Source organism: Nicotiana tabacum, chromosome 17, assembly GCF_000715075.1.
Source record: "Nicotiana tabacum cultivar K326 chromosome 17, ASM71507v2, whole genome shotgun sequence".
Lineage (NCBI taxonomy): Eukaryota > Viridiplantae > Streptophyta > Magnoliopsida > Solanales > Solanaceae > Nicotiana > Nicotiana tabacum.
The window spans coordinates 115787982-115800906 of NC_134096.1; the positions used below are offsets into that span (position 1 = coordinate 115787982).

Consider the following 12925-nt stretch of genomic DNA (forward strand, 5'->3'; position numbering starts at 1 on the left):
GTCTATTCTTCCTCTATGATCTTCTCAAATGCTTAATGATATATTCAATGACATATTTTTATGCTTAATGACATATTCAATGACATATTTTTCTTCACTTTAATGCCTATATAAAGGCCTTGTAATAGATAGGAAAATACACACAATTGAAGAAGAAAATCTCTTTCTTCTCTCTATCTCCATTTCTTGTTCATGTTTTACTAAATTGCTTTTATTTCATAACAACATGTCTTGTTCATGTTTTACTAAGTTGCTTTTATTTTATAACACGTTATCAGCACGAATTGCTCATTTCATGATCTTCTACGTCAAGACTATGTAAATTATAAGCAGACAATATAAGAGAAATTATTCCAAAGAAGCAATGGGTGTTTATATTTTTTTACTCAAATGGGAGAATTATCAATGAAAGCAAAAGACAAGTTACCTCACCTTCGTGTTCTGTCATCGATTATCAACGAGAAGATGGACGCTTGGATAATATTTTGTTGAATAGAAAATTAAATTCATTTAAAAATATTTAATGTTTACGTTGGATCAATCAGAGAAATAATCAACATTTAGTATTATAATTATTTTCAAGCCTTCATTCTAACCTTGATTAGTGCACCACTTGCACTTCCCCAAATCCAAAAGTTAAAAAACAAATAAAAACAAATACAAAGAATAGGACCCACCTCATATATTTACATGACTATAGTCAGCTTTCAATTTCAAGTAGGGCCCTTTAAGTCAATGGCAAACATTGAAACTTATTTCGCAGTTTTTTATTTATCTCCCCTGGTCTAAAGTCTAAACTCCAATGATCAATCACCAATAGCCTGGTACCAGTTGGACTTTCACTCCCACCGCCCTTCACCGCCGCGTAACAGTAACACCACTTAAAGCCGCCGCTGCCTCCCCGCACTAAAGAAGTTACCGGCATTCGTGTCGTTGTATCACTCACGCGCCGATGCAGCGCGTGTATAACTGACTCTCAGTTTGCAACAAAACATTTCTTACCAAACTAAAGAAAGTAACAAAGTGATGCAAAAATGCCAAACTTCTCTCTTAAAACCTCTCTCTCATTCTTCAACTCTTTCTCTCCCCCTACCCCACCTACCCCATTCCCCCTAATGCCCTTGTTCTGAAGCTTCTCTTATTAAAGTTCACCTTAACTCAACTGGTTTTTTTCTCTCTCTAGAAAAAAACAGACGCATCAATGGAAACCTTAGCAAAACCTCAAGAATTTAGAAACCCATGTCTTATTTCATCCCCAGATAGCCATAGCTCCAACAGTTCAAGCTGTAGCAATAGCGGCAACTCCAATGGTCTTCACCACCGCTACCCTACACCGCCCACCACCCCAACACCTGCTACTCCGCCAGCACTACCACCACAACTACCCATCACCAGATCCGAACCCAACAACCCGTACCCGACTACCTTCGTCCAAGCTGATGCTTCCTCTTTCAAACAGGTAGTTCAAATGCTTACTGGGTCCTCTGAAACCGCCAAGGTTGCAGCTACTCCGGGTCGGGCTGAGCCTGTTAGACATCATATCCCGCCCATTAAAACCGGGCCCAAGAAGGAGAAATCCAGTTCAAAGCTGTATGAGAGAAGGAACAGCATGAAGAACTTCAAAATCAGCCCATTGGGCCCTGGGGTTGTGAATAAATCCGTTTTCTCTACTGGGTTTTCGGGTTCCCCGAGAACTGCGACGCCGGAGATTTTGTCGCCGAGCATTCTTGATTTTCCATCGCTGGTGCTTAGTCCGGTTACTCCTCTCATACACGACCCGTTTAACCGGTCACCGCACAGTGGTGGTGTCAGTGTGAGTAGTGAGAATTTGGATTTGGATGCAGAAGAGAAAGCAATTGCAAAAAAAGGGTTCTTTTTGCATCCGTCGCCGGCGACTACTCCGAGGGAATCGGAGCCCCGACTTTTGCCTTTGTTTCCGGTGACTTCCCCTAGAGTCTCAGGTTCCTCTAATTCTGATTCTTAAATGTGCTTTCTTTTTTTTTTCCCCCTTTTTTCTATTTTTGAGCTTCATCTTATGTATGATTTCATATATAACCAACATAGAATGTGATCTGGAATCAAGGTGGAAGCCAGATGTTGTCATATATTTGTGTTGGACAATTTGGAGAAATGAGAAAAAATATATATGAAATGGGCAGCAACCTTTTACTTCTACACTGTAAAAATTTGATTTTTTTTTTTTGATATTGCCCTTATGTACTTCTGCATTCAAGTTATTTTTGTTCTCGTATTTGGTATAATCAGGAGGTCATTATAATTCATTTGGTGGAAGACCGAGTAAATGATAGGAGTATTTGAATTGCAACTTTTGGCCATAAAAATTTTTCTTTATAATTTTTAGCTTCTTTAGGAGTTCACATGAGTGAACAGTAAGGAGAGAGGGTGCTATCAATGGGGATTAGCAAAGGGGCCTAGCTGTCGACGGTAGAGTAGAGGAAAGGGCAAGGAATCTTGACTCTTTCGTTGTCCACGATAACAATTGGTTAAAGATGCCAAGAAAAGAGGCAGTGTCTTTGTGTACAATGCTTCTATTGTAAGCATTGAGTTATTTCTCTTGTCTTGTAATATGATCAATTTGTTAACATTAAGATATTTGGGATATATGAAGCCTGTGTAATAGTAGCAGTTTCAAGCCCCAGGAAAAAAGAATTTCTTTGTATAAACTATAAAGCGCTTTATCTTATTTTGTATATTTACTTGGTATGATTTCAAATTAGTCGGACCACAGAGTTGTTTATAGCCTAAAGAAAAAAAGCATGATAGCCCATTGACATCTTTTAAGTTGTAAAAGAAAATATTAAAAAGGTATTAACTTTTGCTCTAACTAAAGTAGGGTGAAAAGATTCAAACTTTAGCTTTTTTTTGGATCATTATGCTTTGAGATGCTCAAGGATTGATTCAATGATCAAACATTTATCCATCAGCCTTTGGAGCTGTGTGTACAAGTTATCAAGGAAGATAAAAAAAGAAATTATAAAATGCTTAAAGAAGTAGATTATAGGACCTGTTCAAGTTACACTAGGATAAGTTTAAGGAGTAGAAATTTTGTAGAAAGTCTGATTGTACTATTGTACTATTTTACCTAGAAAAGTTACACTGATGTGTTGTAACTTCTAAGGGTAAATAATGCGAAGGCAATAACATGGCGAACTACTTGCAGTTTACCAATAACTTAAAAACCCTTCACAGCTCCTAGATTCCGAGTTGGTGCTTTCTATCATTTTCTTTACTATTTCCTGCGTGATCTGTATTTACTACTAAAGTTTAGTGCTTGTTTCTCCTTTGTTCCCCAGTATGTCCCTTGAAGGTCAACTAGTCATCACTACTGATTGAGAAAAATAGTAGTCTGTCTGCCTCAACTTATATGACTGTACTTTGACTAAACACGTATAGTTTTTAAAAAAAGAGAAGATTTTGTAGGCCTTAACATTTGTATGATTATAAGATTTTTAAAACTTGTGATAATTATAAAAGTTTGTAATTGTTTCGTAATTTAGAAAGGTATAATTCATTTTGGAATGGATTACTAAAGAAAGTGCATGAAACAGGGGAGTATCAATTTCAATTGCTTTTAGGGATGAAAAGTCTTGCACAATAATTGCAATTTGCTGGTAAGAAGAAGCTAGATATTGAATTCTAAGTATGTAGTTATAGATTACAGGTATTGATGACCTAAAGGGCAAACAGTCTCAGCCACAGGAATTATTTAATATAAAGTGGTGTTGCAAGGAAAAAAATATAGGGTCCACCAAAATGAAGACTAAAACCTAAAAGAGAGAAAATAATTATTCAGCTGAGTATCCAAAGTCAAGACCACTTTTAATGCTCACTTTGAATTGCTCTCTTCTCTATCCTAGAGTCTCCTTTTTTGATGGTAAAAAAAGAGACATGAGAAAGTGGGGGGTGGGACTTGTCATTATGAGAGGAAAGGGGAAGTAAAAGGAAAAAAAAAAAAAGCAGGGAAATGAGCAGAAAGTAGGGAGAAAGCAAAGCCAGAAACCATGGGTTTTTTTCTTTGAGGTGGGGAAGTGTTTGTTTCCACTGATTGTTTTTCGTTTGTTTTCTGTTTTGTTTGCTTGTTTCTTGGTCTATGTGGGTATGATTTAGTATCCTAAGTTGGTGAGTCATTGAATGGAAACTTGAGAGTTACATGTGCACTGTTTTTGTCACCCTTTGGTTTTGCCAATCATTTTTGATGAGTTTGTTTTGTTGGTAAGAGATTCCAATTTTCAACTATTAACATTTAACCCGTCATTGTTGACTATTCACGATATTAGTTTAATTTTCTTGAATAAAAATGAAAATATAAAAAGAAAGAGAAGCTCTATCGTAGCATGACATTTTTGACTTTAGAAAGACATGGTGATGGTAGACCCTGTCAATTGTCGCTATATTCAGTTGGGTTGACGCAATTAATCTTCACGTTTCTGAACCTTACACGAAGTTGGTTCCATCTCTAGTACGGCGTGGATATTTACTATGTCTAGTTTCTTGTGTTTGATTAACTTTGACATTTTGTGCAAATATGTTTGAAATTTAATGCAAATATTTTCTATGATGACTTTTTACTTTAGTTCTATACTTCTCTTTGTAACATACGTGTGGCAAATTGGTTATAAGGGAAGTGAAGGGATGGGAAGGTAACGTGGAAAATTCGTCATATGGTTAGGTGATTCTTCTCATTTGTTTTTTAAGTTTTGGTCGAAAAAATTACTCTCTAGTTGTGCATTAGATAAAGATCTAATATACTCAATAGATTAGTCTGAGGTATTTTTGAATTATTCCGGGCTTAAATTGCCACGAGCACGACCTTTACAAAAAATAAAAAATAAAAAAATTCTAGCATACCTAGCTTTATGGTTCTTCCATTGGGGAGAGGAAATAATTTCTATTAACCCGCTAACTTTCCTCTTTTATCTCCTACTCTTTCGTACCTCTCTATCCTCTTTCTTTTTTTCCTCGGCCAAATTAGTTCATAGGAAAAGAGTGTAAATCGAACTTTTAATGTAGCCATTTGAATTGTGGTTTATTGGACATCACCTGTATTACATGTTGACTTTGGCAAGTGGCACCCAATATGGATTTTCTGCTGCACATCGTGAGTCTAAAGAAATATTCATTATGAGCACCTAGGCTCGCCAAATATGATAGGATTTTTTGAAAAAAAAAAATTATTTGGTACGATGGTGACGGAGAGAGAGTTGTGGTGCAAAATGAAAGAGATTTTTAGTGCTAAAATCATGTGGCATATGCACAAATATAAGTTAATTGGCAAAGTTTCAAATATGAAAAGGCATTCCTGACATTTAATGTCAATATGGCCTTCGAGGGTGTTAGATATGGTTGTTTATAATAGAAGTATTAACCGAAATAGCCAACCCTAATATCTTAAACAAAAAATAACCAATATATAATTTATACATAGCAGCAAAAAAAACATTGCATAACATTTAATCTGGCCGGTCATTTGTGTAACAATCCCTTTATAATAAATATTTCACATTTCAAATAAGCAAGTAATTTTAAAAGCAATTTTTTTTTCTTCAAAAGATGTCCTTTCGACCAAAAGGAATCATGAGTAAAGACAAGCTTTAGCATGGACCTATCTGTGATCCCCTTTACAGGCATTAGGCATACATGTCGTTGGTCCAACACTTTATACTCGCATTTGATATATCCATCAAATTAAGTAATTTAGTCGTATCAGTTAAAACTTATCGTAAGAATATATATATATCGTTGGGGCATAATTCAGTGATGAATATGTAAATAAAAGACACATGGGAGTATGCTTTTGCCCTTATCTAGTCCAAATTTTAGAATTTTCATAAGAGCAAATACTTTCAAAAAGTGCAAAACAAGATGTCACGCTTTTCTCTTTTATCTGTTGCGTGATACTTTAGTAAATAAAGGCACGAAAAGAGAAGGTTATTCAATGTTCAGTTAGTTGTTTGTTGATATCGTCAACTAAAGAAAATAGGGACTTTGGTCTTCATCCTTGATAATTGAGGGTCTCAATCAATATTTTGTAGCTATTAATAGCTTTAACGGTTCAAATTTTCAACTGAATACTAACCAATGGAAAGAAAAATAAATATACAAACAAGGTTTTAGGGTGTGCTTGCTAGGAAGGAAAAATACTTTTCCGAAAACTATTATATTTTGGTTATCTTGATATGCTCAACTTTTTTTTTAAGGATAATTTATTACACTAAATTTGGAAAAGCTAACTTAAACTTTTTATGGACGTAAATTACTTTTTATCATAAGTTCTTAATCCATACACCTTATTTCCATCATAACTATTAAAGTAGTACTAGTAATTTTCAATCTTTTTTAGTCGTGAAGGTATTCCAACCAGCTTATCTATTCCACCAGTCTGTAATTATTGTTAATCTTACCAATTAATAGTAACGGGTCACGAGTTTTCACCAGAGACCAGTCACAATTATCACCTATCTTTTAACTACGCAAATCATTTTCCAGATCAGTTCCTATTTCATAATTCATACGAACCATGCCATTACTAGTTACTTCAACCAACATCTTTTCTTGTTTTACATTTTAATACATATTGTGACGAGTTAATTCTTAGTTGCAATGCATAAGTCTTCTTCTTTCCGTTGTTTTCTTCTGATTCATATATCATACGTCAAACGGATTAGATTGTTTTGTTATTTTCAACATTTGAAAAAATGTGGGGCGGGGGTTCATGCAACTTGCAATAATTCAAAGTGAATTCAAAAGATAAGCTAATTGACTTTGTCTTAATCCTAAAGCAGCTTGTGCTTTACCCCCGAGATTTTTTTTTTTCCCTTTAAAAAGTGGTCTAGAATCTAGATATTTCTAGTTTAAAAAATTATCCAAAATTTGACAATTTAAATCTTGACTTCAAAGCCGTGCAGCATTTGAAATGTAAAAACATTTTTTAGAAAATAGTCAATTCGTTTAGACAATAGAGTTTCTTACATGTAAGAGAATTTCTTTTTTAAAACCACAGGTTGATGCTAATTTTCCCAAAAAATTAGTCCACAGCCAAAATTTAAAATCACGATTATTCAAAGCATGTTGTGCACGTACTTCTCTTCTTGATTTAACACATGAATGTAGGACTCAATCCAATCTTTCCTTGTTAAATTGGGTTAGTAGGGAATACAACTTTAGCTGCACCGTCCCTCTCCTTTCTAAATTTTCTTTTGACAAAATATTTTATTATAAAAAATATTTTAATTTATTTGTATTATATTTAGGGTCAACAACAACAACATATCGAGTATATTCCCGCAATATGGAGTCTGGGAGAGTAGTATGTACTGAGACCTTATCCCTACATCACAAAGATAGAGAAATTATTTCCGATAGATCCTGGGCTCAAGAAAAATAATTCACATCACATTTGAAAAAGAAGAACAACACTGAAGAAGCCATATTAAAAATAATAAATACAAGAACAGTAACAACAACAACAACAAAAAAAAAAAAAACAAAGCAACATAGAAGAAAACCGACACAAGGGAAACAATCGGTAGTAAGTAATAAAAATCGAAGTCATTCATACTATTATTAATATTAATTAGCAATAAATTCGTATTTGTCGTTGACAATAAAGTGAGAAGTCAGAAACACGAAAATCCTTTTTTTTTTTTTTTTTTTTTTTAAATTTAAACCAATCGAACCAAACTTATGGTGGTCGCATTGAAGCTTACATCTACAAAATGAAAAATCCTCATTTCACTGTTTTCGATAGACCCTCGGCTTCCTCCTTCCAAAAACTCCCCATCTTACTCTTGGGGTGACTTGAACTCACAACCTGTTGGTTGGAAGTGGAGGGTCCTCACCACTGGAGCAACCACTCTCGTCGTTTAAAACCATGAATTCAAACAATAGAAAATCAAACCTAATAATCGGAATGCATGCAACTGATCCGTTTAAAAGGATGCCCTCGCATTTTTCATCTCAATCCAAAACTAGATGTCATATCACGGTATGTTGTACTAAACTTTGGGCCTTCGGTCTTAATCTTTTTTTTTTTTGTGTGTGTAGAAATTCAAAAATAGGCGATTTACATGTGGCAATTTAAAAATGAGATTTTTACTTAGTTATACTATATTAGAAACTTATTTACTTATACTCTTTATGTTTTGCAGTTTTTAATAACTATCTAGGTTTTTCTTACTAATTATATACATTGCTTCTTAAAAGGCTCCCGCCCTATTGTTAGTGTCTTCAATTAAGGGATCAATTACATCCTTTCCTTTTTTTTCCCTCTCATCTTCTTTTTCTTTTAAAAAAAAAATCAAAATGCCTTAATTCTACGCCGAGAATCTCCATCTTCTCTTTTCCACCATTGCCGCCGGCTTTATATTATTAAAAAATATTCATAAATTGTATGATAATTGTATCATAATTGTATTTGAACAGTATCATATACATCAATGCTTAAAACATAAATGTATCATACTTGTATCACAATTATATCTAACTTGTATCTGGTACATTAATACCCAAAATAATACATGATACAATACTAATAAATTAATATACAATTATCAAATTTTTGATACAAACTGTGAAATTCGTCACGAACTCACAACTGCTCGTAACAATATACAATGAATATATAATTATCATACATTTGTAATCCAATTCCTGCAACAATTATGATACATATAGAATTATAATATAATCGCATTAATATTGTATCGGGTGTTGTTTTGGGTATTGATGTATCATATACAAGTCACATACAATAACGATTTTAGAAAGAAAAAAAATAATATACAAAACTTACCCACAACTTGATTCTAGAGCAATATTCCAAAATTTGTCTGCATTGTATCAATCAGAAATAGAGATTTTGGATAAACAAGTTTTTGAACAACAGTGAGTAAGCGAGATTTCTTACCATGGGTAAGAAGAATTTCTTACTGTGGGTAAGATTAATTTTGGATAATTGTTAAGAAAGAGAGAAGATGTTTTTGTAATCTTTTGGAAAAGGAAAGAATCTTAAATGTATGGGAAATTATTGGAAATGGGGGTTGGGTGTCATGTAATTGATAGGCTAGATTTAAGGGATCTTGAATTTTTTCTTTTTATGATTTTGTATATAACTAGTAAATATAGATATAAAAAATAATTAATAAGGAACCTAAATAAATATGGTAAATAAGTTTCTAGTAAAGTATAGCCAGGTAAAAATCCCTTGAAAAATAGGCACAATTTCAAAAGTAATCGAAATTTAGCCACTTTTCATGTAAAGATAAATCTGAACGAAAACACTATTCAAAATCCGGAAAATATTCCAGCATAATATACTGAAATTTCAGTATAATATACCGGTCCAGCATAATATGATGAAAGTTCATACACAGCTGTTCCAATCTCCAGTATATTATGCTGAAATTTTCTACGTGTTGGAGTTCTAGCATAATATGTTGGAAGTTCATACACGGGTGCACCAATCTCCAGTATATTATGTTGGACCGGTTCGTATTGCAGCAAAATAGTGACTATTTTTCAATGACTTTGCAAACGCTGGCTATTTTTGAATTACCAGTCCAAAAACTGGCTAGCCCGTGATATTTTTACTCTTATTAGGAGAAAACTACACGTTTGATCATTTTTAAGCTAGCATTTAAGAAAATGATATTACTTTTTGATTATTTCATTAATAGCAATTTTTTTTACGTTATGCCCACAATTAATGATTTAACAGTACCACAAATCGTGTAATAGATGTTTGTTCTTATTTATGTCTTCACATTCTCTATCCTAAATTTATATTCTAAATCTCCAAATTCAGCCGGCTCTTTTGATGTTTCAAATATCTCAAACCTAACATGTCAGAAAAGCTTAAAAACACTCTTCTATAATGAAATCCATGATTTTTCAGAGTGGCAGGTAAGAAAATTTTGAGAAAAAAGTAACTCAAAAGTGGGATTGAGATGAAGACTGGTGGTGGTGTACAACGGGTTTGGAGGTTTCATTAGTCTTTGGTGGCCACGGAATTGGATGCAGGAGACATAGTGAAGTAAGGGTGGCATGTGGGCCGGTTAGGACCGGGACCGGCCCAGGACAGCAAGCCCATATGGGCGGTGGGCCTAAACGGTCCTAACCGGATAGGATCGGGACCGTGGGGAGGTGGGCTGGGTAGTGGGCCGGTCCTATAGGGGAGGCCCACGAGACCGGGATCGTTTGGGATCGGGACCGGGACCGGCTGAGAATTGGGTCGGTTCAAGCGGTCCTAAACGGACCTATCCGGTCTCAACGGATAATTCTTTTTTTAAAAAAAATTTGACCGTTTGGCCATTTAAAAACTAGCCGTTTGGTCTGCCAAAATAGCCGTTGGCTATTTGCAAAATAGCCATTTAACCCCCCAAACTTTGTTTTAACCCCAAACTTTTTATAATTATACTTTTTTCCTATTTTCAACTATAAATAACTATAAATACCCCCTCATTCTTTCATTTTTCTCACAAAATCATCAATCTCTCTCTAATATTCTTCTATAATTGCTTACTTAATTGTTACATTTTGTGCAAAATTGTGAAGTTGGTGAATTGAAGTATTCAAGTCTTCAATGATAATTAATTTTCAACAAGTTGTTCGTCAATTCGGTAAACTCGTTCCAACTCTTAAGTTTTAATATTATAGTTTTGTTTGATTTATTTACTATGCTTGATTAATTAAGATGGCTTATTCCTTAAAAAAATATTTAGTAAAAATAAGGGAAAATCCAAGAGTGGTGAATCTAGTGGCCAATCTGTTCTTCCTCCACTTCCCCCGACTCCCCGACCCAAACCTGTTACCCGTCCTACACCTCCTATTCTTGATAGCGATAATAGTTTATTACAATTTACCGAGAGTCAATTTTGTCATAATATTGCACCCGGTGAACAATTAAACTATGAATATATGAATGCTCTTTATGGTAATCCAACTATTGATGAAAATGATGATGAAGAAATAGATTTTGATGTAACGCAACCGGATGACGATACACCCACTAGTCCTGCTCCTTAAGTTAACCCAACTAATAATAATCCAAATGATGCCCCGTCTGACCCTCTTGTTACTGCCCCTACTTTTTCTAGACAACCTTCTAAACGGGCGGAAACATCTCCCGTTTGACCATTTTTTACATAACTAATTCCAGAAAATAAGGCTAAGTGTAAAACTTGCGGCAAATAATTAGTTTTTAAATATTTTGGATCGCGGGGGGAGAGAGGTACGAGAACTTTCGCTAGACACATAATGAAACACCCTCAAGATAGAGTGAGATATCTTCGTCTGAAAGCTTTGGCCGAGGGGAAAAGTCTACCTACTCCTAGTCAGGTTGACCCTAGTACCGGTTCAAATCAATTTCAACCGGGAATTAACACTGTTACCGGTGGTATTTTATATTATGATCCAAAAAAAGATCGGGAAGAGTTGGCAAAAATGGTAATTGTTATGCGTTTACCCTATAGTTTTCCTTTTGACCCTAACTTTGTGCATTATATTAGAAAAATATTTTATCCTACTTATAAAGATTTTTCTCGCACAACCGTAAAGAGCGATATTTATAAATATAAACATGAATATGAACAATATTTGCGCTATTTATTTACTCATATAAATTATCGTGTTGCTATTACAACTGATATTGGTAGAAGTGGTAATGACTGTGATTACCTTACTGTTACCAGTCATTGGATTGATGAGGATTGGATAATGCAAAAGCGCATTATTGCTTATAGAATAATTAATTCACGTCACACAAGGCAGTTTATTTCTAGCACGATTACGGATATTTGTAGATATTTTTGCATTAATGATAAAATAATGTCAGTTTCAATGGATAATGCTACTAGTAACACAAATGTTGTAGCCTTGCTTACCACTACACTAAGTCCTGCATTTAGTAATATTTTTTTATGTTAGATGTATTTGTCATATTTACCATTTAATTGTGGGTGATGGTATGCGAATTTTAAATATTGAAATTGAAAAGGTTAAAATGGCTCTTAATTGGCTTTTTTATTCAAACCGTAGAAGTAGACTTAGAGAATATTTTAAAAGATGCGATGAATTTGGCCTAAGAGAAAGAAAGGTTCCTAAACCTTGCCCGACTAGATGGAATTACATGTATGAAAGTTTGGATGTTGCATATGAATATAGAAACCCCATAAACTCAATATTTAATGCACATGTAAGTGATGATGATGAGCACCTTACAAATGGGGATTGGGCTAATGTTAAAATACTTGTAGATTTTTTAGAAAAAATTTATATTGTTACAAATAAATTTTCTGGGTAATATTATCCCACTATTTCTAACTGTTTAGTTTATATTGCAGAACTTGCAAATTTGTTTGCTCATTTTTCAGAGGGTGGGGAAATTTATAAACTTGCTATTGATTCTATGAGAAAAAAGTTTAAAAAATATTTTTTCCCTATTCCCTCTATTTATGATGTTTCTGCTTTGTTAAATCCTTGTATGAAATTAGGAGGTCCTCATTTTTTGTATGAAACTGTTTATAATGGTTTAGCACTTGAAGATGAGGAATTGTCTCAACTTTCGGAAGCAATAGCCTCAATTAGAATAAATGCTCAAACTATTTTTAATACTTATCAAGTTGCATTAAATCATGCTAGACCAAATGTTCCAACTCCTTCTTCTTCTGATTCTCAATCATCTAAAAGAACTGCGGGAGTAAGAGCACTTAGTGCTTGGGCGGGGTTTAGGGGTTCTCAAGGTTCTAGTAGTAGTGATTTTTCATAACTAAATGAGCTTGAAGTTTATTTTTCGCAGGGAATTGAGGAAGTGAATCCCGACGGCTCCTTTAATCTTTTGGAATGGTGGAAGGACAAAGAAAAACACTTTCCGGTTCTTTCAAGGATGGCCTGAGACATTTTAACTATT

At 34.2% G+C, this 12925-nt stretch overlaps 1 protein-coding gene across 1 annotated transcript; it reads left to right on the forward strand.

The window, feature by feature from the left end:
- Positions 1 to 631: 631 nt before the first annotated feature.
- Positions 632 to 2152, forward strand: LOC107762181 (VQ motif-containing protein 4-like). Its single transcript, XM_016580512.2, has one exon. The coding sequence runs from the start codon at positions 1202 to 1204 to the stop codon at positions 1982 to 1984; it is 783 nt and encodes a 260-aa protein (XP_016435998.1). The 5' UTR covers positions 632 to 1201; the 3' UTR covers positions 1985 to 2152.
- The last annotated feature ends 10773 nt before the right edge of the window (positions 2153 to 12925 follow it).